We start from the raw sequence: 25,658 nt of genomic DNA, 5'->3' as shown, positions 1-25,658 counted from the left end.
GTTCGAGACCCGATTCTACCAAAGAACTGTCGTGTAAGCTGCTCTGGTGCACGTTAAATCCGTCGGGGCCAAACGCCCTCCTGCTGGTGTGGTGTGTAAGTTTGGAGAGGGATGCCAGCTAAGGTGGCGTCCTCGTTATCTGACCGCAATTCAAAGTTTTGAGGACCGTCCCAAAGCAACACTTAAAAGCAATACAAACTAGGGCTATTTAGTCCTAGTATTGCTTTAAATCGGGACTTTAATTAAATTAAAATAAAAAAATAGATTGCGACGATTTCCACGGAAAAGTAGTATGTAGATTAATTTGGTAATTTGCTGCTTTTTAGAATGATTTTGGGAAAACGCAATTAAAATTACTTTTGGAATTACACGATAAGCTGAAGTTTAAGGAGGAAGCTTCTAGCATTTTAATAAAAGCATTAATATTTTCACTGTTCTATATTTATGAAACATTCATGAGTTGTGAAATATTCATGTATTTATTCTTTGTGTTTTATTTTCAGTGAGCAATCAATTGCTTCAGCCAGAGCCTCTGTGATGGTCTATGATGACACCAATAAAAAATGGATCCCCAGTGGATCTTCCAGTGGGTTGTCTAAAGTTCACATTTACCAGCATCTCACAAATAATACCTTCAGAGTAGTTGGAAGAAAACTGCAAGATCATGAAGTATGTAGTTATAGAATAATCTTTTGTGTATGGGTATCCAAATAATCTTAACTATTTATTAAAATTAGAAATTCATAGATGATTTGTATGCTGTAGATATTCAGTTTGCTACAAAGGTTATTCATATTTTCTTCATTAACACTGTAGAGCATTAGAAAAATTTTAATGTTGTTTCATGAACAGTTAAATATATAATTATTATAATTAAATATATTTTTTATAAGTTACAAATTATTTCTTTAAATAAAAAGGATTATTTTATCTTCAATGTTATTGAATGAAAATATGGCAAATGTATTTAAATCTCTAAGTTGTTCTTTGCAATGCTACCTCAAATTTACATCCTTCTTCAAAAATTATTAATGACACATAGAAAAAATTGGATTTCGTTTTCTACCAGAGCTAATTTCCAAACACTGCACATATATACTTTGGAATGTGAAAACAAGTGCCTCAGAGAGAATTAAAAAAAAATTGTATTATAATTTTGATGGAATTTTGCCATTTTACAACTATATTTTTTGAAAATATTACAATACAAAAATTATTTTTATATTATCATAAAATTTAAAAAATTATTTTTTCAATGATATCTTTTTTTGTTGTATAATTTAATTTTTCTATTTTTAAAAAATACTTTAATCATATTTTCTAAAAAATATATTTGACTCAAATTTTTAAAAAAAAATTAATCTGTACAATTACACTTATGCTTGCATCTCAGTCAGTTTTTGTCATCATGTTGACAAAAGTTCAAATAATATATATATATATATATATATATATATAAAGATATTCATTCCAATCAGGGCCCAACAGCTTTCTAAGCCATCAGCAACAGACTTAAGTATCTAATAAAGAAAAATGATCTAGATGAAGTAAATAATACTATTTTATGCAGTTTGAGTCAATAAATTTTCTGATGAATAAAAGATTTTATATTTTTACATAAATTTTCACTTCTATGAGTCATTTTTAGTAACTGAATTTTTTACTTATGGCACAAGGACCAGTACTTGCCAAATTATGGCACATCATATTTAGTAAAATATTCTTAAAGCACTAATATTTTAAAGAATAAGAAAGATCCACTTTATTGCAACTAAAACTGAGGGAACTATGAAAATTTAAATATTTACTGTGTTATAAAAATGTGAGATTTTAGACCACTCCATTGGCCTTCTTTAAAAAAAAAAAAGCTAATTAGCACTGTCACTTTTATCAAGGTTGATTAATCTGAAATTATAAAATTGTTGATTGTCTTAAAATAGTAATATTTGAAACTTCATTACTCTATCAGAATTGATCACAGAAGATAGAAATTTCTTTTATTATTATTATTTTAAACATTAGAATACCAAGAATTAGGGATTCAGCTGAATTCTAAACCGTTAGTAAAAGATTTACACATCCATTAAGAAAAAAATTATATAAATGAAATTAATAATATTATTTTATGCAGTTTGAGTAAATAAATGTTTTGATGAATTATGAGTTTTAAATTTTTATACAAATCCTCTAACCTATGTAATTTGCTTAATAGAATATATTTAAAATAATAATAATAAAAATTTCAATTCTCTTGTAGCAAGAACTGATTTATTATGAAAATCCAAAAAAATAATAATAATAATAAATAAATAAATAATAATAATAATTCATAAAAATGAGCAATCTTAGACTACATGAGGGAAAATACTTAGAGTTTGTCTAAGGTTGGCGGCCTTAAATAATGAAAATGTTGATTGTTCTGAAATAATGATGTTCAAAACTTCATAACTTATTCAGATTTGGTGGCAGAGGGTTGATATGTTTTTTTAAAGTTTGTGGTCATGAATATTTTATTGGATATAATTAATTAGAACTATATAAAATCTAGATTTCATTATTTTTCCAGGAGTACATTTATTGACTGAAACAAAATAGAATATTATTTTTCACAGTATTTAAATCCTTTGGAAGTAAAAACCGAATTTTATGATGAATTAGGGAAACTTTTTTGGAATAATACTTTGAAAATTTGCATAAATTATTAAAAATATTCTATAGAACATATAAGACTTCAGTGATGAACAATTCTCTTTTTGTACTCATATTTGAAAAAAAAATATGTTTGATATCAGCAAAAAAAAAAAAAAAAAAAGTTTTTTGTATTATTAATGAATTAATTATTTCAACTTCAAATTAAGGCTCAAATTGTAGAGGAGATGGCAGAATATTCGGAATATGCATAATAAAATGAATATGAATGCCAGAAGACCTTTGAAATATCTGAATGATATATCTATCAAAATTTCAATTTAAAAAATATTTTGCTCAAGAAGACATTAAAATTATGTTGGGTAAAATATTTAACTGACATTTTCCCCCCATTTATCTTGGTTAACCAGCTAGTCATCAAAGGCAGTTAGCATTTTATATAATAGTGTTTTTAAAATTAAAAATATTCAATCTGAAAATTATTTTCATCCTAAGCAATGCTTGGTATATCAGCTAGTATACTATAATATTTAGATGAATCTTTAAATGTTTCTTACATTGTATAAAATAACATTGTTAATCTATGAATGTCATATAAAGATTCATTCCAGTGAAATGATTTTTTTTTTTTCCTTCAATATTTTTCTTGAGGGAGTGGAGAATATGGACTTACTTTATCTCAGAATTAAACTTCGGCAAAGAAAAAAGTATGAAATAATGGTTTATTAACTAAAAACTCTAATGGATTATGTAAGTTTAGTGAAATGCTCATGAACATGGATCCAATATAAATAAATAAATAAATGCTGATGTATGCCATATGATGTAATAAGTATATAATACTGATGTCAAGCAATCTAAACTCCGTCATTCAAACTGAGCTGAATATATAATAGGTGGATATAAACTTAATTTATAATTAAATGCAATTTTTTTAAAAAAAATAATAATTTTAAAAATTTGACAAATGCCAAAGGTTGTTTATATCTGTTCTCAAAATGTTTTAATTCCATCAACTTTCTAAGAAATCATCAATTCTATACCATCTGATATTAAACAATTACAGATATGAAATAAATTACTTTGTCACATTTCAGTTTATAGTTATTTAATAAAAAGATTCTTGAATTTAAAAATTGTAATTCTTGTTTTTAATACTTCCACTTTAATATTAAATTCTACCAGAACCTTTCTTTAATTTTGAAATTAAATTCTTTTTAATATTATATTATTGTCAGATAATAAACAAATACATTTTCGCGATTAACATATTAATAAATCACATGCTTACAAATTACATTTCTTAATGATAACACACTCTTAAGATAATTGATGCTGGATGGTTCTAAAATATAGGGTGCAAATTTAAAAGTAGGTAGAATAAACTGAAATAAACCAGTTTTATCAAGGAATGTGTGGTCAGAAAGGATGTCTTGAAGAGCTATAATGAACTGATTCAAAACTTATTAGACCTTACATTCTATATCAGTTGAATGGCAGCACAACATCTTTATCGCTCTCTCTGTAATTGTAACTACCTATCTGAGTATTCCATTACAAAATCTGCCTATTTCAGTTATCTCTATTTGTCTTTAAATTTTCATTATAGATCAAAAACTATCTTGTATAAAACAGTTAAACATAAAAGTTAGTCACTAATTCGAATTTCAGAAAAATTTGGTCGATATTTAAGTTTAACCTTTAGTACAGGGCAAACTAAAACTCAAAAAATCTTACTCTGAAAATTTTACCAAAAAAGGGGGGGGGGGTGATTACCATCTTGATCCTATTTCTGTTTTCACTGTTACTAGCCAAACTTCTCAGCACATATGTAATGAATGAAATGAAAAGATGTGAAATGGTCATTTAAGTGATTGGAATAGACACTGTTTAATTTAATTGACAAAATGAAATCCAGTTTGTTTGCTGATATAGCATCTGCACCATCTTTTAGGAAAAGGCTAAGGATTGGTTTTTGTATACTTTATTTCTAATACAATGGGGGGGGGAACTAAAATTTTATTTTTTAAGCTTTTGTCCTATGTTTAAACATTTTTCATTTTTATTCATAATCATTCGTAGGTTGTCATCAATGCCTCCATACTCAAGGGACTTAAATACAACCAAGCCACACCAACATTTCACCAGTGGCGAGACAATAAACAAGTTTATGGCCTTAACTTCAGTAGTCGTGATGATGCAGAAGCATTTGCAGTTGCCATGCTTCGAACTCTTGAAGCTGTCAACCAAAATAGTATGTGTGTCTCTTTGACTTGTTTTCTGATTTATTTAAATAAACTAATTTTATACATGTACATTAAAATCGTAATAATGAGAGAAATGATCAAAGAAATTGTGCCATTTAATGCAATTAAGAGGTTTCTGCATTTTAATCAAGTAAAATATTCATTACTGCTAATTTTTTTTATTTCATTTTTGATCAGAGAAGTTCTTATAATTTTTTTTCAAAGAATATACTGTGAAAAAAATGTGTGAAACAAAAAAAAAATGAATGATATGAATGTTCAGAAATGAAAATAGAATATTTGTTATTAAAATTTAAAGATTGAGATTAATTAATTCTAAATCGCTTGTTATGTGCGATATTGATTAGGACATATGTAAATATTCAGTGTGACCAAGAGTTATATTATTTTATTTTAGTGGTGGTTTATTTTGATTAAAAATTGATGTTTGACTGAGTGGCATCCATTTTATTGTTTCTTGTTTATTGTAAGCTTTTTTGCTGTAGATTTTAAATTTATTTCTCATGCATTTGTAAACTATTTGCATATTGTATTGATATAATTGTTAGTATTTTAAGATAATTTTTGTTTATATATATATATATATATATATATATATATATATATACACATATATATACATATATACATATCTATACACATACATGTATGTGTGTACAGATTGCAAAAAAAAAAAAAAAAAAAAAAGTGGAACAAGCTCTTATTTTCTTAAATATAGAACCTAATCATATATTTTTTTTCCATGCATAATAGATATCATTAAAAAAAAGATAGGAAATTGTATGAAAATGCTTTGGCTTTTGCAGAGGTTGATAATAAAATATTTCCCTCTATGTGCACAACAAAATTCCACATTTGTATCAACAGAATATGCAAAGATATGTTTATTTTTGAATTAAAAAATCTAATTCCGAATTTATATGTAAAAATTCCTTTCAGAATTGTACAATACAGTAAAACTGTCATAACTGTACATACAAATATTTGTCTAATTGTTAGAACTGGTCTTATCTATAAGGGGGCCTGAGTGCAAGAAACCATTTGGGGGCCTATATTTTTTTGTAAAGTAAAAGAATTACAAGCACTAACATATATTACAAATGCACGTTTATATAGTGGGATTTGGTTTTCTCCATTAATTACTTCAGAAAAATTTGAGCATTTAGTGTTCTGCACACATGCTTGAACGAAAACATTTCTATACTTTAATTTGCTGAAAGAGAGTTCAGAACGTGCTGTAATAACTGGCAATGTAAAGAAAAGTTTTAATGTAATTAATATATTTAGAAATAATTCATTATAATTATTATTTAGTATGTATTGCAGTATGTCTTGTGCATTATTTACATCCCTTTTATTGAAATTCAAATCCCGTAGCAAACCAATTTCTTCGATGAAATTTCCATTTATATCATTGTTATAAAACTTTACAAAGTTTTTGGAATATTAACATCTAACTAAACATATGATCCTGCAATGAATTTCACAGTTTCAATATTTTCATTGCAAAAATGTATAGTTTTTGTGGAATGCGAAGTTGCCCCGAGCCTAGCATCTGCTGCAGCTCCCCCCCCCCATGGCCGGATCTGCTAATTGTACATTATCTAGTCATCATGACTTCAAAGAAATTTACTAATCAACTTCGACGGCTTACTGTTGGAGCTTCCACTTTATAAGGGAAGAAGATTAAACATAAGAAACGTATTTTAGAGAAGTATTGGAATGTTGAGAAAAAAATAAAATTCTTTGCTGAGATTTGTGAATACACTTGCATGTGTGCGTGCCTGCATGCTTTAGAAGAATGATAAGTTTCAGCAATTAAAAACATTTGGATATGCTAAAGATTTATGTTTTCTGTAATTATAATGTTGAAATACTCATTGGAGAATACAAATGCTGTCAACAAAAGAGTAGTTACAAACTACAGGATCCTTAATTTCCTGAAAAGGAATGGTGAGGTAGAAAGCATCATACTCGTGATGCAGAAATTGACATTTTGACTTATTTTTAAAGTTAACTTCATAATAATATACAAACTTTCATTCTGAAACTGACAGTATTATGTTAACATAATAACTAGCATCCATGCAGTTATTCTGGACTGTTGAGACTCTGGACTGTTACAACAGTTACATGAACAGCAGAATAGAATTTTACATTTGGGTCTTGCTTTAGGTAAAATCAAATCGTTTTTGAGAAGTGAGATTTGGACAAATGAATATAATGTATATTAAGATATGAGTATTATATTTAATAATAAAAATCCATTCTTCTTCAAACATTATATATATTTGAAAAGATTAATTGCAGATCATGATATATTTTATTAACTTATTGTAATATTTTTATAATGGTTTGAAATTCATATTTTCTTCAGGTTCTTCCTCCAGACCTCCGCCCCCACCCCCTATGAACTCACAACCTGTCTATCAAAGCATTTCTGGAGATATGGAAATGAATAACATTGATCAAAAATGGTCAGTTGACTGTTGCAAGTTGTTTTACCTTCTAATTTTCTTATATTGAATTTACTACTAAGATTTAAATCTTCTATAATATTAATGATACCCTCATAAATTGCATAGTTGAGTTTTACTTATTCCTCATTGAATATTACCTTCTTTTGAACAATTAGGTCAGACAATGGAATGTCCCATCAAGTACAGTATGGAAGCAATGCAGGTAAGTTGTAATTGTAGTTATTCCCACCTTAATTAATGTAATTCTAAATTAAAAAGAGATATGAATATAAAAATTATTTTAGATTTTGCTGTTTTGTTTGTGAGATATTATTGTATTTTAATATGGCAGAAACATATTTCTATACACTTTGATTGCACTTGTCTTTACTTTATAAAATAGTTAGAACTCCTCTTCAAAGTGAATAATTTAGTGATTTCTAAAGTCATATAGAAAATATTCAGACACTTAAAACCTATTAAGCATACAAAATTTATGAACTTTTTTTTAATTAAACAGTTTTGCTGTTTTTTTATTTCTGAGGCAGAATACAGAATTCGTGCTCCCCTACCCCCCCACACACACACCCTTAATCATGAATTTTTTGCTTATGCTATAAAACAAATGATATTTAATAAAACACATTTTATACTTATGTAACAAAATCATGAATAGTGAATTAATTATTATTTATTAAAATATACCATATTTAATTGGGAAGAAGTGAAGAATATTTTCTTTGTCGTTTTTGCCTACTAGTGTTAAATATTCTTACAAAAACTTTTATTTATAAAAAATTTCTTAAATCCAAATTTTCTGCATAACTCCATTTTGATAATTGTCCACATTTTAAAAACCCTTTTTATAGAAAGTTTTTAAAGCATATTTCTTATTGCATTTACTTGTTATCTCTGTCATTTATTGTAACTACCATATGGCTACTCATATATATTGAAATTTACAGTGATTAATTATTTTAGTTTACAGGTAGAAAAATTAACAATTTAGAATCACTAGTTTTAATTTGTACCAAATAAAAAGAATTTTGATATTTGTATGGTGTTTCATTTCTAAAGATCATTGAACTAAATAAATAAATCTTTTGTTTGATTACACCCATAAATTTCACTTTAAAAAATCTATGTAACTTACATTTTAGAATTGCAGGCTTAATGAGTTCTATTATTGAAGTCCATTAGAAAGGACCCTTGTATAATAACTTTTATTTCCAATGTGATTTAAAATCAGATATTATATATTCTCATATTATTTCTCCGTATGATTTGTGAATATGTTACATTCTGAAAAATATATTGTATCTTATATGTAAATAGTTTTCAAAACACCAGACATTAACTTACTTTTCTTGTTTCTGTAACTTAGAAATAGTGATGTATGTTTGTAAGATTGCATCTCTCACTTAAAGTAGCATGTAAAAAATAACCTTTCCTTAAAATTCAGATTTTTAAAAAATTCAGTATGATCTGAAGCAAAATTTGATATAGTATCTCAGATTGCTCTGATCTATAGATTTAGATAAAAATTAAAAAATATTTTGGGTTGTCTTAAACTGAAAAATACAGCTTTGGATGTTAGATAATTATCTAAGGCAGAACTATTCATTCCAAGATCCCGAGCCGCAATTCCCAGTTTTCGATGATTGTACTTCACTAAGGTGTAGTACATAGAAAGATGAGAAGTTATGCATTACAATTCTATGAATATTCTAAATTCATCCTATTGCTAAATGTAAATTTCTCTTCCTTTAATCTTTCCTCTTATTTCTTTTATTGAAGAAATAATGGCCTCCTGGTGCATTTACAAAAGCCCGGAGGGTTTCGAAATCAGAGAATGAATAGTAAATAGTTATGTATTTATTATGACTTGGAAAAAGTTTTTAAAAAGTTCTTTTTGGCTCGTCCTATATATAATATATTGTTTCTTCTATATTGAAGTTGAAAATGCTAATTGGCTAAAAGTTATTACTCTTTCAAAGTGAATATGTAGTAAGAATTTTTTGCTTCTTACTTGGGTCTTATATTTTCAGTTACAATTTTTTAAATTTATTGTGAAATAGATTGATTGTGTTTCAAAGTTAACTTATAGCTTTGATGAGTTTTTCAAATTTGTGTTTTTAGATTAAGAAATGCTAGATTTTTATCTTTCTAACTTGGGGAGGAAATCTAAATTAAGAATTGCATAAAAAAATTTCAAAATTTTAATTAAATTTCCTAATTAAAGAAGCCCATATAATCTTAGTTAGTTATCCATAATCCTTATTTTTACTTGGTGAATAAGGAGTATCCCTTCTATAATTTTTTTAACATGGAATATAAGGTTGCACCTTTTGTAATTAATGCAGAACATATTATAACAAATGATAAGTGCAAAGTATGTAGTATTGCAAAAAGAGACATTTACAATTTCCATATAAAAGAAAAGAAACACATATAAAATTATTGTTATTCCATCAGGCAGCTAATTTACCATTTGACTATCTATGGTCTTTTCCCCACTGTCTTGTGTATCAGATAAAATATTCCAGTACTATCATGTGCAATATTTTTATTTGTTATCTATTTGAAATTTCTACTTGTACATTATTAATTATATCGTACTTTTTAAAGAAAATATTCTATCATTTAAAAAAAATTTATTTATTTATTTATAATTTATAATTCTTTTATAATTTCTTTTCAAAGGTAATTTATTTTCATTGAAAAAAATATTCAAAACAGTGAAAATGCAAACTAATTCTCGTTAAGTAAATTTACATTCATCCTGAATAATTTGAAATTGTAAAAGGGAGATTAAGGTACAAACTCTAGTACTAATACTTCTAAAGGTTAAACAAATTTCTATAATTATTTGTATGAAATGCAAATTTGGCATAAAAAATAAAGATGAATATTACCTTAGCAAGGTATGGTTATTTTGAAATTTTGTATTCATTCTTATTAGTTTATTTTATTTATCAACTGAATTAAACTATTTAAAATGAATACATTTCAATATGAAGTTACACATTACAAATACAACATTATATGGAAAAACAAAGTATTTCAAACATATTTTTATTGAAAATTCATTTTAATATAATATTTAAATGAAAGCATGGATATAGCAATAACTCTTATATCTCTGCAAAGCCAGGTTGAAATCCTCATGTATATAACATGTTAGTAACTGTAAAGATATATTTATTCTTAATCTCTAGTGGCTTATCAATTCAGAAATGAACACTGTTACAAAAGTATTTATTGCCCATAAGCAATCTAAAATATTTAATTTCAGAACCATGTGAATATCGTTGCATTTTGTGCACATTAAATAACTTGCATATATATCTCTTCTAATTTTGTCACTTTATGTGAAATTAGAAGTGGTGATTCAATAGATAAAATTATCAGAATTCCCTCCTCCCCATGTGTACATTGTCTTATTTGCCCAATCGGCTTGATAATGTTTGTAATGCCTCCTTCAAATAACTGATATTGTAGGATATTATGTTTTGCTTAAACATATTAAATATATTTTTTTTCTTTGAATACTGAAGCTGCTTCAAAATGGCTATTTAACTGTCCATCAAACTTCCAGTAAATTTTATTAATCTTGGAACAAGTGATCTTAAACCTTCACTGTGGCCATAGGTCAATTTATGTTTTCTGCAAAATTTAATGCTGTCAGTATTTTTTTATATAAATTTCAATTTTCACGCCTGTTTGTTATTTTAATTATATCCAACCAGTATCCTTCACTTCTATTATTCATCATATAGCAGTACTCACTTTACCAAGCATTGCTATATCTATCTTTCTTGAATTTTTTCAGAATTTTTGTGTCTTTTTATTTTTATTGGAAAATAATGTAAATAATTTACATAATTAATAGTTCGTGCATCACAAAGTAAATATGAGAAATGAAGTAAAAACATCACAGCCATATAACTTACTAAATTTAGAATAAATTTGACAGTGAAATTTTGTTTATTACTCGTTTTACCTAATATATTTTCAAACAAAGATCAAATCTGGCATAGAACAACCTATATATTATACATTTTTTTCATTCAGTAAAGCTTTTTACAAATAGAATAAGAATTGATCCTTCCTTGCCAAAATTTTCATCTGAATTATTTTTTGGGAAATTGTCTACTTGCCTTTTTTCTGAAGAGTGATTTACAAAGGAAAGTGAATATTTAATAAACTAAATATATTTCTGTTAAAGCAACAAAACAAGAAATTGAAACTTGTAAGTAATCAATAAGATGAAGCAATTATAAAAAAGTTTACTGGGGTAAAAAAAAGTTTAAATGTGGATGGAGGAAAGAAAAAGATGAGATCAATTCACCATTCTCTGTGGAAAGTCAGTCTAACTGTAACTGTTATTTCTAAATTCAAAGGAAAAAAAAGCTTCGCTTTTGGTCGTCAAAAAATTCATTCAGTTGTGTATGCAGTAGATGATTTTGGAGCTTTCCCATATAGACCTGTATATTCTCTTGCTTGTTAATTCATTTTCTGTCTTTTACATTATTATTTTCATTTTTGTTGGTCATTATGCTGTCATTGCGATTAAATAAAAAATTCATTTTTAAAAAGAAATTGAAATACAGTTTTTAAAAATAATTTCAATGGCAACTACAGTTCTACAACCATTACAAACAACTTACCACTGATTGTAATTATTCAACTGTATGTTGAACTTGATTATCTTTTTAATATTCAGTTTATTATCTACCAAGAATCTGTAATGTTTCTTCTTGATTTTTTATTCTGAATGAATAAGTGAGCAAATATTCAATTATTTTATTAAAAATATAATTTTTTCAAACTTAAAATGTTTTGTAGAGTTGTGCTTTAAAAAAGTTGATTATTGCAGTGAATGGCTCTCAGATGAATAATATGAATTCTGGATCTCCAAGTAATACACTGCACCGTTCAGCAGCCCCTAGCTGTGCTCCACCTGCTCCTCCTCAACCACCAACTCCACCTGTTCAACAGAATGTTGCACCTCCTCCTCCACCACCCCCTCCACCACCTCCTCCATCTATGAGCATACCTCCTGCTCCTCCCTCCATGCCAAATGCAGGACCACCCCCTCCCCCTGCTCCTCCTATGGGACTCTCTGGGCCACCTTGTCCCCCTCCCCCTCCTGGCTCTTCCATGCAGCGACCCAATACGGCAAATATGTCTCTGGCATCAGCCCTTGCTAATGCAAAGTTGAAGAAAACAATGAAGGTGAGTGTTTAAAATTTGCTGGGCATTGCATAGTAACAAAATATCCTTTGCATCTCTTTTTAATTGTTACCATTGAAGAAACTATATGTATTCTTGTTGTTTTTGTTTGACATTGTTTTACTCTACTAAATTCCTCTTAAAATGTTCACCATTTAGATAAGTAAGTTGTAACTCACCAACAGCATCCTTATACTCAAATAAAAAAAAAAGTGTTTAAAATTTGCCATTCATTTGTATATGCAATATGCTATTAATTAATAACAGCAGATTATGCTCTAAGAAATTATCAAGCATATTAATGCCAGAACTTCAAATACAAAAAGCAAATTTCAAAAAAAATTTGTACTCGAAAATCCAAATATATATATATATAATAATTAATTTGATATTTTTTTATAGAGATGTGCATATCTTATTTAAATGTGTAATATCTCAAAAGAATCATAACACATTCAAAAAATTTAATTTCTAAATAGCAATTTCTTCACATCTAGATTATTTCATTTGTATTTCTGCTTAAAAAAAATAATCTGTGATCTAATAGTTTATGCAGAAGTTGAAGAATAAATATGTTTTATTTCAAATCATTGTGTTTTTAAAATGTTAATAAATGTTGTTCATACATTAAACTTTTGCATGAAAAATAAAACAATATTATTTTAATCATTTTTATTTTAATCTTTTAATTGCCTGTAATATCTTTTTGCAATTGCAACCACTAGTTTCTTGTTTTTCCTCAAGGTCTTTTTTTTTTTTTTTTTTTTTCCCATTTCCCAATATTCTGTTTTTGTTCATTTTTTCAATATAAAACTCTGTTTTACAAAGTTTCATTCATAAAATCCTTTTGGGAGTTATGATTTGTGATTCTTAAGAATAGTACAATGAATTTGTGACATGACTTTGAATTATTTTTTAGACTGAACCTACCAATGATGCTAATAAGACACCTGGTCCTCCTTCTGGTATGGCTAGTATGATGGACGAAATGGCAAAAACACTTGCAAGAAGGTAAAGTAGCTCTTTAATGAAAGATCACATTTTTGTGTGGCATTTCTATCTGGTAAGGGGGAGAATTAAAGAAATTTTATTATTTTTGAAATTTGTTTTTAAGCATCTAAAGTAGAATTTTTTGAGATATTTAAAAAAAAAATTCATAATCTGAGGTCATTTATTTAAAAGACAAAAAAAAAAATGAAATGCTATTTAAATTTTTTCAATATTTAAGTATGCTATGTTAAATGTGTCAGTGTTTTTCATTTGCATGTAACAATATTTGAAACATTATTTGAATGGGAAAAACTTAACTAAATGAATAGAAACGGCGAGGAATGAAATTGTAATCTAATAGCATTTTGCAAAGAGTGTTAGTTTCATTATAAGACAACCATAGAATTTTCATGGATAATCATTCATAAAAAACATGGGAAAATATTAAAGCCATTACCAAAATATTTTTTGAATCATTAATAAAATTATACTACTTATTCCATTTTCCCAAAATTTTTATCACCAGGAATAAAATTCAACTGTTCATTTCCTTTTTTTAATTTAAATTTTATCTGAATCGCATTACAAGTTTTTACGAACTTTTTATATATTAATATATAAAAAGCAGATACATTGATAGTTTTTAAATTGAGATAAAATTTAAAATGAAAAGAAAGTTATCATAAATTATCTCTTCCAAAACAAATTTGCTAAGTTTCAACTTATATTTTTATTTTCTCTTTTCTGTGCTTCACTTATGCATAATTAACGTGTCACTAAACACTGAATATCTTCTGATGTCAGACATCTCCATACTGTTATAGGAGTATGTTTTCAGGTACAAATGAGTTTCTTAGTAATTCAAATATCTTAAGCATATCCAAAATGATTTTTAAACAAACTGAACTGAAAAGAAGTTTTTGAAAACAAAGTATATATTAAATTACCCACTCTAGAAATAATTACGGATTACAAAATTGGCTAACACTGATTTTTATTAATTTTTTTAATGATAAGAATGAACATAGATTTTTTTTCCTTGATGAAAACCTGCTAACTAAGAGAATTAAAAGGAATTTTGTCAAGCGAATATTATTGTATTTGAACACAACCTTTTCCTTTATCAAAATTAAATGTATTGTTACATTTTTTTATTTATTTATTTATGTGATTTTTCCTTTATATTTTTTTTAGACGAGCTCAGGCAGAAAGCTCTCAAACCATGGTAAGCGTGATTATACTATAAGATATTATTTTATAGATGTTGAACAGAACCAATTGGTTCATTATTAACATACAATCTGATTTTTCATTAATAGGATGGTAATTCAACTTTAGATGCTAAATGGGATAAAAATTCTGCTAATGGTAACAGCACAAATGCAGGATTGGAATCGCCTAAAAGCAGCAGGAGGTACTAAAAGTTTGCATTTCTGCCTGACTACTTAATATAGCTATTTCTGTAAATATTGATGTGTATGATTATATTATTCTACATTACCTTCATTTTTTTTAAATTAAGGTTTAGTTTATCAAGTGTGATTATTTATGACATTTTAACTTCTTATTATATACTTTAGATTCTGTTTATCAATAGCTCTATGGATTCCTCTTTCATGCTTAATTTTCTTTTAACATTTTACTTAAAAATATTTTACTTTTTTTAAACATTTTATTTTAAAATTATGCATTTTAATTGTAAATATGCACGTTTTTATAGTTAAGAGGGCATTGAATTTTGGAAATATTGAATAATTTTAGAATGATTTTTTTAAATTTAAAAATAAAAGCATTAATTTGCTTTTGTTTTGTCTAGAGTTATGAAAACATTTTAAGAAACTGTAGATTTTTTTAAAAAAAAATTTGCATGGCAAACTGTTATTGATCTTCATGATTTGAAGATTAAATAAGTATGTAAAATTGTAGTGCGGAGTGCACATGTATATTCGAGTAAATCATAAAATCCTTTCTTGTTCCCGTACTGACAAAAATTATCAATTGATGAAAGGAAAATTTAAAAAATAAAATTGTTCTATATTTTCTATATGCTTCTATATATAATTGTTCTATATATAATTGTTTTCTATATATAATTGTTCTATATGCTTTTTGAATTGTGCTGTCACACAATTCAAAAAGCATATGAAGTAGCAAAAATCGATTGTTTTTCATTAATACGTACAATTTTAAAGTTTCTTTTTATCTACTTGTTACAGAATTAGCTGTTAATTGTTTCACTAAAATTTTAAAAAAAATCCTCAAAATTGGTCAATAATTACAAATTGCTCGTATGTTTCAAGGTAAACAAAAAATTTGTAAAATTACTTCAATGTGCAATTTTTAAATCCTAATCGTCATAATAATTTTCAAGAATCATCTTAGAATAGTGAGATGTATATGCATGTCAATTTAGTAAATAATGTATCATTTTAATTTATTTTCTTTGTTTATTACAACACATTAACTAAGAAGGGTTAAACACCAAAACTGAGTAAAAATAAAATTTGCAGGCAAAAAAATGATAAAAATGCAGAAAGTCATGATACCTTTCAGAAAATATTTTGATTATTAAAATATCTTTATGTATTTTTAATATTTGCATTGCATTTTACTCTTTCTTTTCTCTAGATGATACTTTGAAGTCTGATTTATGGAAAAATTTAGACATTACGGCCCTACACATTATAGTGACGACAAAAAAAAAAAAAAAAAAACTCGATAATGATTAAAAGTTTATAATCAATGTTTCAATAGCCATGAAATTGGTAAAATACATTGAAGAATTGTCTATCCTTAATTCTGAATAAACAGTTGCATTTCAAAGTTCTCATATGAGAAAAATAAACTAAAAAAATTATTATGAAATTTTTTATCTTGCAATTATTAAATATTAAAATCGAGAAATACTTCACAATTCCTAATTATGTTGCAGGCTGTTGAAACAATGGATTACTTTTCTTTAAACTAACTTAAAGCTATCATCCCATGAAGAATAAAATGTATTTTCTTTGTCCTACTGAAAATGTGATATTATATTGGACAACAGAAAATGTTTCTGAGTATTTATCATTATATAAATTTTATAGGCAAGAAGTCAGTTTCAAAGAAAGCAAAAATTCAGAAATTTCACGTCATAATCTTTTGGAATATTCTGATTGCAAATAATATTGATTATTTTTTTCTTTTGTGCTTATACATTAATATCCTTATTTTTCTTTTTAATTTTCAATTCACATTCACGCAGGTGAGGGTCAAAAATATAGAGAGGGAAGTCAGTTATGTATTTGACACAAGTGCCTTAAAATCTAAAGGATGTTGTTAATCATCAGCATTTTAAACAGTTTTTGAATCCAGAAACCATGCTATTGCCTGTGGTATCCGAGTTAAAATAAATCTGATTTGAAAAAAGAGTAAAATGTCATGCAAAAAAATTACATGGGGATAATTGAATAGTGAGGTATTATTGTAAAGATCTCTTAATTTTTGTTACTTTCTATTTTCTTGTCATTTGCTCTTTGCTAACAAATGTTATTTTAGTTTTTGGAGCTTAACTTTGCAATACGATTGCTAGAAACAAAAATAAATAAATGAAGCTGTTGTTTTTAGACCTAAATAATCTTTTACTATGCATGTACTTCAAACTGCTGCAGTTCCTCTTCAAGAAACTATTTCAAAATTATATTGATGATTAGGTGTGTATAATATGAAATTACTTCAGATCTCATGTATTTTTGCATATTTTGAAAGGATTCTGCAAATATACATTATGAACTAATTTTAATAAAGTAAATCATAATTAGTAAGTTCAGAACTTAACAACTAATTCTATAATAAGTACATAGAGCAAAATTTTAGAAGCTTAAAAATTAATAAAAAAACATTTTTTTGCTACTGTTTAAGCCCATGCAAGAGCAGAAAAATATCAGTGCATTTTATTATTCCCTCCTCTTTATTATATTTATCATAAATTGGTAACTTTTCACTGGTACAACAGCAATATGAAGGGAAAAAAAATTTTTTTTTTAGCCCTTCCTAATGTATGTAGTTGTAAAATTGAAAAATTAACAGTTATAATAATTTAAAGCTCTTGCGTGATATAATTATTTGCAAATAATTTACATCATAGATTTCTATTTGTATTTTTAATATGAGCAAGAAAATGGCACATTGTTCTTATTGTCCCACTAAGTACGTTTAGAAAAGTTAACTATCCAAAAATTTGAAACTATATTCTGAAATCACACAGAATACCAACACTATTCAATTTCAATTGTTTTTATGTTTAATTACTTTGCAGAAATTATATAAGTAATAAAATGCCATATTATACATACTTGCTTAATCTAGAAAAAATTTTAAATAATTTATACTGGTATATTTTAATTCTCTATATGCTTGATTTTTTAAAATTCTGACACCATCAATAATAGATAATCACTTTTATTCAGTTGCTAGGTTGTTAAAATTTTACTTCCCATTAATAATTTTTATAAATTCCTGAATTTGTAGCAATCCACATGCTATCAGTATAATGATTTCAAATATTTGAATACATTAAATGGAATAATGCACTACTTTAAGAGATTTTTATTAAAATATAAAGCTTAGTTAATAATTTTATTACTTATAAACATTGAGTGGTTCACTTATTTTTCCATTTTTTCATAACTTACTAAATCACTTTTAGTTTAAAATTCTTTTAATTTTCAATATGACCAACTATTGTTTAAAAATTCTTGTAATTTATAGTGGTAAATTACTGATGAATAATTTTTATTTCTACTTATAAATGTGTGCCTGTATGTTGGTATTCTACAACCTAGAGTTCTTAAACTTGGCTTATATATATTTTGGAGAGTGAAAATATGCACCATAAAGCAATTTTTTTTTTAAAAAAAACTAATTAAAAATTGATTAAAATTTTGGCACTTTTTTTTGTGATAACTTTTGAATACGTTGTAGCACAAAAATGATTTTTACATCATTTTAAAATTTAGAAAAATATCTTTTAAATGATTTTTGTTATTTTGCCATCTAATTTTTTTCAATTTTTAATGAAGGTTTTTTAAACACTAAATATATTTCCCTAAATATTTCACACAAAATGAACATAAAATTTAACTTTCATGAGCATGTTTGTATCTATATGAGAAAAATTAATTTTTATCCATTTGTTGCCATTCTATTGACAAAATCTCAAATTAAAAAATTAATCTAACTCCCACAACGAACCAAACCTAGAAAAATATATATTTGTGCATGTGTCTAAATATGAAACATGATTTTTTCTAAATAAATAAATGTAAGAAAAAGACTTCTGTGACTTTTAAAATACCATTAATTCAGTGATTCTGTATCTAAGGAAAATGTTGGCCAATATGTAAGGATAATTCTAATTTCTAAACCATTAGTAAAAGACCTTCACTTCTAATTTTAAAAAATGGTCAATATGAAGTCATTAATAATATTTTAGGCAGTTTGAGTCAATAAATGTTCTGATGAATTATGAATTTGAAATTTTTATTCAGACTCTAGGTCCTTTAGGTCTTATTTCATTAAATATTGTTGAGATATTAATAAAAAAAGTTCCACTATTTTGCTGAAAAGACTGATTTAAGTTGTGAAAATCTGAATATCACCGTTTTACAAAATTTCTTGATTTTAAAATACTTCATTGACCATTTTAAGGAGCATGTCCAAAGTCGATTAGTCCAAATTAATGAAGTTATTGATTTTCTTAAAATGATGATATTCAAAACTTCATAACTTGGTCTTCTATGATTAAATCTGACTAAAATGTTTTTTTATTTAAAAGTTGGAATGTCAAAATATTTTACTGAATATGATTCATAGGATTGAAGGACTCATAAAATATATTGTATTTTTTCAAACACACATATATTGACTGAAAGAATAAAATATTATGTAATATGTAATTTAAATCATTTTGAAGTTACGATCAATAAGTGAATGAAATTTTTATTGAATAATTTTTTGACATACTGTATAAATGGGGGGAAAAACGATATTCTTAAATATGCATAAAACTTCAAGCTAAACAATTCTTTTTCCTGTAAATATGCTTTAAAAAATATTTTTGTTTGTTTGTTTTGTTTTAGAGAAGAAGTTTTTGTATTTATTGAAATTTAATCACTTTCATTTCAAATTCAAATTTTAGAGGAAATGACAGAAAGTTGTAAAGATACATAGTACAATGAACAGAATATTATAAGGCCTTTATATCAGTATAAATTATATGACTACAAAAATTTGATGCCTAAAATTAGTTTGCTAGGAAACCATTAAGACAGAAACATAAAAATTTTTGCTGTAAATTTTAGTGACCTTTAATCCTCATGAACTGGCTTTTGTTAAAGGCTGCAAGTTTTAAATAAAATTAAACGTAAAAGCAGAATTAATTTTATCATTGTTATAAAATTCAACCCTTAATATGTGTTATTGCCTAAAATCAGTTATTAACTGCAAATCAGTATATGCAAATTTATTATTGAATAGTCTTATTTTAAATTGATGTTAAATTTTTCTTTCTAACTGCAGGCAAAGGATAGGATCCATTGGTGACATGGATAACTTAAAAACGAATGGTTTGGATTCTTGCGACATGGATCGATTAAAGCAAGAAATATTGGTAGAAATTCGTATGGAAATCAACAAGCTGAAACAAGATATTATTGATGGTAAGCAGCTGCATCCATATATTTTTAATAACTTTCATTTTATTTTGGATTCCCTGTTTCGCTTTTTTTTAAAAAAATTTTTAATATGTGAATGTGACTTATTTTCAGTTGCATTTTTGAATAATATAATCCAATGATTTTAGAAACTTTATATAAATATATATAGAGAGAGAGAGAGAGAGAGAGAATATTGATAACTAGGTGCTTACTTAGAAAGTATTTTTTATTTTAATTAATTTTAATTGAAAATTAATCAGGTTTTTTAAAAAAAGATTTTCCTTCAATAATTTTGAAGAATATCATAATTTAAACTGTTGTTTGTAAAGTAGTATAAAATATGTTATAATGAATATTTTAAACATATTTTACAATGATACTTTTCTTATTTTTTATTGGATTTATACCAATACATATTGTAAGGATATTAAACATATATTTTATGTGCACAGACATTTATAATTAAAAGTAAATTTTAAAATAAAAACAGACTAATCAAACTGAAAACATTAATATTCTATAATGTTTCAATTAGGAGTTCAGAACACTTTTTTACATGATAACTATCTGCCTTTGTTTACCAGCAGGGCTTATCATATTGATTTCCTTTAAGCTATTAATATAGGATATATACTGATTTAAAATTAAACCTTTGTTATTTAATAAGTTTATAAAATATGAATTTAACAGAAATTGAACTAACTTTTTTCTATGCCTATCTTCAAAATAAACATAAGGCATCAAAATAACCATTAGATTTTAACCATGCTAAATGTAATGCAAAATATGGTGAATTATTGCTTGCAAAAGAAATTCAAAATTAGTGACCTTCATTTTTATTTTTTATTATTAGTTCAAAAGAGCTGTTTGTTAGTTTTTTCAAGCTAATCAATTTTGTCAAGAGTAAAAGTTTCTTTTATATTCCTTAATCAAAGTGTCTAAAAGAAAAGACAGTCGGATTGTAATAATTGTAAAATTATTACAAAATTAAGAATTTGTGATTAGAAAGATGAACAAAAGACAGATATCCATTATCATCAGTAAACAGTATCAATTTGTAGCAAAAAGGAAAGGATATTTTACTCTACAAAATATATAAAATTAGATAAGACTTTCTACATTCAATAAGCTTGAGTTACAAAACTAATTTTTTAAGATGTACAACGTCAAATTGTGACTTAATTAAAATTTACTTTGAATTTAATGTAAGAAATATATATCAAAGAGAAGAAATTTTATCAGTTTTTGAAGCTTTGACTTTTTTGCAATCTTTATAATCAATAAGAAGATTGCCTGAAATTATTTACAAAATTAAAGATTAAAGTAAAAAAAAGAAATTGATAATTCACACCTTCTATTGATATCAAAATAACAAGTTAAGATTAAGAAACAATATATCATCTTGTATGACAATAATTAATCTAAAAAATAAAATTTAATTTTAAATAGCATGAATTATATGCAGAATTAAGTTTCACAAATGGTCTCTAACAAGCTGAAATTATGTTAATAATTGCAAATCTTTAAAAAAAAATTAATTAAAAATTCACAAAAATTAGATACGAATTTCACCAAAATTAAATTAAAGGCATTAATAAGGTAATTTTTTAAATTATAAAATGGTGCAAAAGTAATTTTTGTAAAATAATATTTTCTGAAAAATACCAATATCTTGCTTAATTTTTAATTATTCAGTATTGTTGCTAATTTTTGGACTTCAAAAAGCTTATGTGCCAGATTTCTTCAAGATTAAACAAAGACATTAGATTTTCATAAAAAGACAAACACTTCTTTTGTATATGTATTGATTTTCCTAACGTATAGCATTATGCATTCAAATATTAATTTAAAGCTTTTATTTTGGTTAACAGTTGTTTTTCTCCTCAAAACAAAAAAGTAAACTTTAAAAATCTTTTTTTTTTTTTTTTATCATGATATATATGTATAAGTAACCTTGGGTTGTCTTAATGTTGTTTTCAGTAAATTTCTTCAAATAATTCTGACCTAAATATGAAAATTTTTATTTAAGACCTCCTGGCCTTTGTTGATGTTAAATAAATCTCGAAGTGATATTGGTTTGCTTTATAATTGCCTTAATTATTTAAAAAATTGTTGAAAAGGTACATTTCAACTTTTATAATATAATCATGAACTTTTTAATCATTTAAATACAAAAAATAATCTGTTCTTCCTTTATTGCAGCCATAAGAATGGAGCTGAATAGAAGATAATACATCTCAATTTCTGAATGTGGGAAAGAAAAATGAGATGAAACAGCCTTTTTTTTTACTCAACAAATTACTGTGAAGAACTGGTCTTTATGTGTGAGTTTGCCTTCCATACTGGGTTTCGTACTGTATATAAATGTGCAAGACTACTTTTGCCTTCTGGGAACTATTTCAAAGGTTCGCATTTGTACTTTTTCTATAGAATGCTGAATCAGAAAAAAAAAAAAAAAGCATTGTTTTGTTCTTTAAAAAAAAATCTTTTTTTGACTCTGATATGTTTGAAAAATTTTTCTTTATGCCAAATCAAAAAAAAAAAAAAAAAAAAAAAGAAATTCATGCTAAGGATATCTAAATATCATTCATTTTCAAAGAATTAATTTTCACTTCTGCATTTTCTTAAAGCAAAGTCTTATTTATTTGTTGAAGCTTTTATTTATATATAATATAAACTTCTGAGAAAGTACATTTATAGAACTAGTATTGCATTTTTCTTACTATGTAAGTATTGGTAGGTGAAATTACTTTTCTTGCTATTGAAAACAGTCTTATGTAGCTATATTTTTGTAGCTATGGAGGGATTTTAATGTCACTTATACAAACATTTTTATGGTGCTGAATTCTAAACGAGCTATTAGATCAATTAGTTTACATTCTTTTTCAAAATCTCTCACTTTCTACTATTATTAAAATTTAGGAAATCTAAAATATATATTGCTTATGTAAGTAAATTAGTTAATAAAACACTATTTTGTGAGTGTTGGGTTAGGCCTAATTCATCCTAGCAATAGATAAAAATGATTAAAATTGTTTGTTCAGGCCTTTTCTGCTACAAAAAAAAAAAAAAAAAAAAAAAAATGGTTATTCAAGTTTAATAATTTTGATTTCAAATGCATTTGAAAACTATTTTTTTTTAGATATCTTTGGCTGTTTTTTATGATTCGTTTTATGTTTTTATTATTATTATTATGGACATTTATTTATGGTATGAATTTTTCAACATCTTAGATGGAAAAACTATGCATTTATTGACTTTTTCAACTAAGCATTTTATTTTATTTGACTGAGCATGAAGATAAATTTTTATAACCATATCAGGTGACAAAATTCTTTTCTTTTATTAATCAGTGCCTTTTTGTTGGCACCTGCTATGTGATGCTCTTCCATACAACAATTGCATTTGCGTAGCTGATTTCAAGTAAAGATAATTGAGTGTTTATATTTGAAAGTTTTGATAATTAAAAGTACCAGTTCTGACTTAAAACTTGTATGGCGCTGAAATACATGGTGATTTTTTTTAAATGTGTATTTACTAATACTCCTACTTACTCTATTAACAAAATTTATGTGTGTTAACTTGAGCTTTTTATAATATGAATGTAAGTGTAGTGTTTTTAATATGTTTTCATGGTAACGTAAAATCATTGTTATTAAAGTCTTGCCTTTTGATATCATGCTTAAATATCAGTGTTTCTCTTGTTGAACAAAGAATGCTGTCATTTTTAAGGCACTGTACATTGTGTATTGCAGTTTAATCTGATACCCATTGAAATTCTTACACACTGTATTTGTTTACTTTTGTAATTTTTATGACCCATTTTTGACTTAGAAAATTATTTCTTGGATATATTATCTATTAATTTGATATTGTAATTTATTTTAAAGGAAATATTTAATATGCTTTTTTTATTTATTTGTTTCTTCAGTGAATTAAAATTTTCTTTATTCCTCTATAATGAAATAATTTTAATCCTATATAACAATTTTCACTCTAGAAAGATACTTCATCAGTAGATGAGAACTAAATGTTTTTGTTTCAATGACAAATGTTATTAACTTGCTTCTGTATAATTGCCCAGAAAGTATCTATAAAGAATTCTTCAGGTGCAAAGGATGATTCAAAACTTTTTTTGAATATTTAAACATATCAATTTTATTTCATGCCAAAGAAAAATGTTTAGGACTGCATATTTCTTGTAGCTATTTAAAACTGAAGTTATTAAATTTCCTATTATTTTACTACATTTTCAGATTATTTCAAATGCTACATTCTATCATTTAAAATTATTTATATAGGAAAGCTGTAGTTGAATAACAAACTACATTTGAATATTGAAATATTCTAGAACTATAATTAATTCATTATAATGAGAAAGTGTTTAGTTTTCTATGTAATTGTAAAGTTTTATTATCTTTAGATTGGTGAGAAAAATAAATATTATTTTTCATTTTTATTGCATGAAATAATATTCAAAACCTGAGCTTTTGTAAAAGCAGCCTTATATTTTTGGAAATCATGAAATTTCGTTCTAAACAAGACTGAATGTTTGCAATTGCTTGTTGACTAAGATTTAAATGTTTTATAAATATTGGATATGTAGACTTATTTTAATTTTAGACTAATGCAGTTATCGATATGAACTTTTACTTTCATATTTTAGTGAGATTATTTTGAATTTATTTTATACTTTGTGTTAACTTTTTCTGTGTATGTTTTTAGAATGCTTAAATGTATGCATAGTAAACAAATTTTATTAATTACTTTTTATTAATAAAAAATAATTGCTAAAATATTTTGTTTGAAACAAAAAATCGTTATTTTCATGCATTAATACTCATATGTTTGCATTTATCTGCTTTTTATACTTCTTTCAAATTTTTATGCATTTTGTATTGTTTGCATTTTTATTCTCCATTCTCTACAGATTAGCAACTTTCTTTTTTCCAGTATCCTGCAAAATTTTCTTAAGTTCGTCATTGATAAATATTTGTTTTATCTTTTAGAGTAATCTTAATCAATGCAATACTGTATTGACAACTTGATCTAATATGGTAGTAGATAATCACTAGATTTTTTGACTTTGTATCAAACGACACAAAATTTAATAATGCTTTTTTTATGAAATGCATTCTTATAATATACACTTGATATATGAAATGTAGTTAAAAATAACAATAAATGATTAAAATTTGTATTCAACTTTAAATGTCCTGTTAAATGCTTTTTATTTAATGGTAATGCAGTAAGAAATGAGACAATTTTGAGAAATATTTTGTTATATGATATTGTTTGTATGTTCATTTTCTGTGATATTGCATTATATAAACTATAATGCAATATAATATTCAGTAATTAAG

At 25.6% G+C, this 25,658-nt stretch overlaps 1 protein-coding gene across 2 annotated transcripts in view; it reads left to right on the top strand.

Annotated features, from left to right (window-relative positions):
* LOC129983691 (protein enabled-like) overlaps positions 1-24,982 on the top strand; it is a 66,105-nt gene extending 41,123 nt beyond the window's left edge. Inside the window, exons 2-11 of one of the 2 annotated variants that reach the window (XM_056093277.1) lie at positions 504-669; positions 4,732-4,903; positions 7,294-7,393; positions 7,552-7,598; positions 12,255-12,613; positions 13,530-13,621; positions 14,795-14,825; positions 14,920-15,014; positions 20,159-20,298; positions 22,498-24,982. In XM_056093277.1, coding sequence (XP_055949252.1) covers positions 504-669; positions 4,732-4,903; positions 7,294-7,393; positions 7,552-7,598; positions 12,255-12,613; positions 13,530-13,621; positions 14,795-14,825; positions 14,920-15,014; positions 20,159-20,298; positions 22,498-22,526 — 1,231 coding nt within the window. In that variant the 3' untranslated portion in view covers positions 22,527-24,982. The remainder of the gene's footprint in view (positions 1-503; positions 670-4,731; positions 4,904-7,293; positions 7,394-7,551; positions 7,599-12,254; positions 12,614-13,529; positions 13,622-14,794; positions 14,826-14,919; positions 15,015-20,158; positions 20,299-22,497) is intronic. The other variant, XM_056093278.1, reaches the window with a different exon arrangement.
* Positions 24,983-25,658: the final 676 nt, after the last annotated feature.

Source organism: Argiope bruennichi, chromosome 9 (genome assembly GCF_947563725.1).
Source record: "Argiope bruennichi chromosome 9, qqArgBrue1.1, whole genome shotgun sequence".
In the NCBI taxonomy this organism is placed as follows: Eukaryota; Metazoa; Arthropoda; class Arachnida; order Araneae; family Araneidae; genus Argiope; species Argiope bruennichi.
The sequence above is the reverse complement of the archived record's forward strand: the minus strand, read 5'-3'. Positions and strand labels throughout refer to the sequence as shown.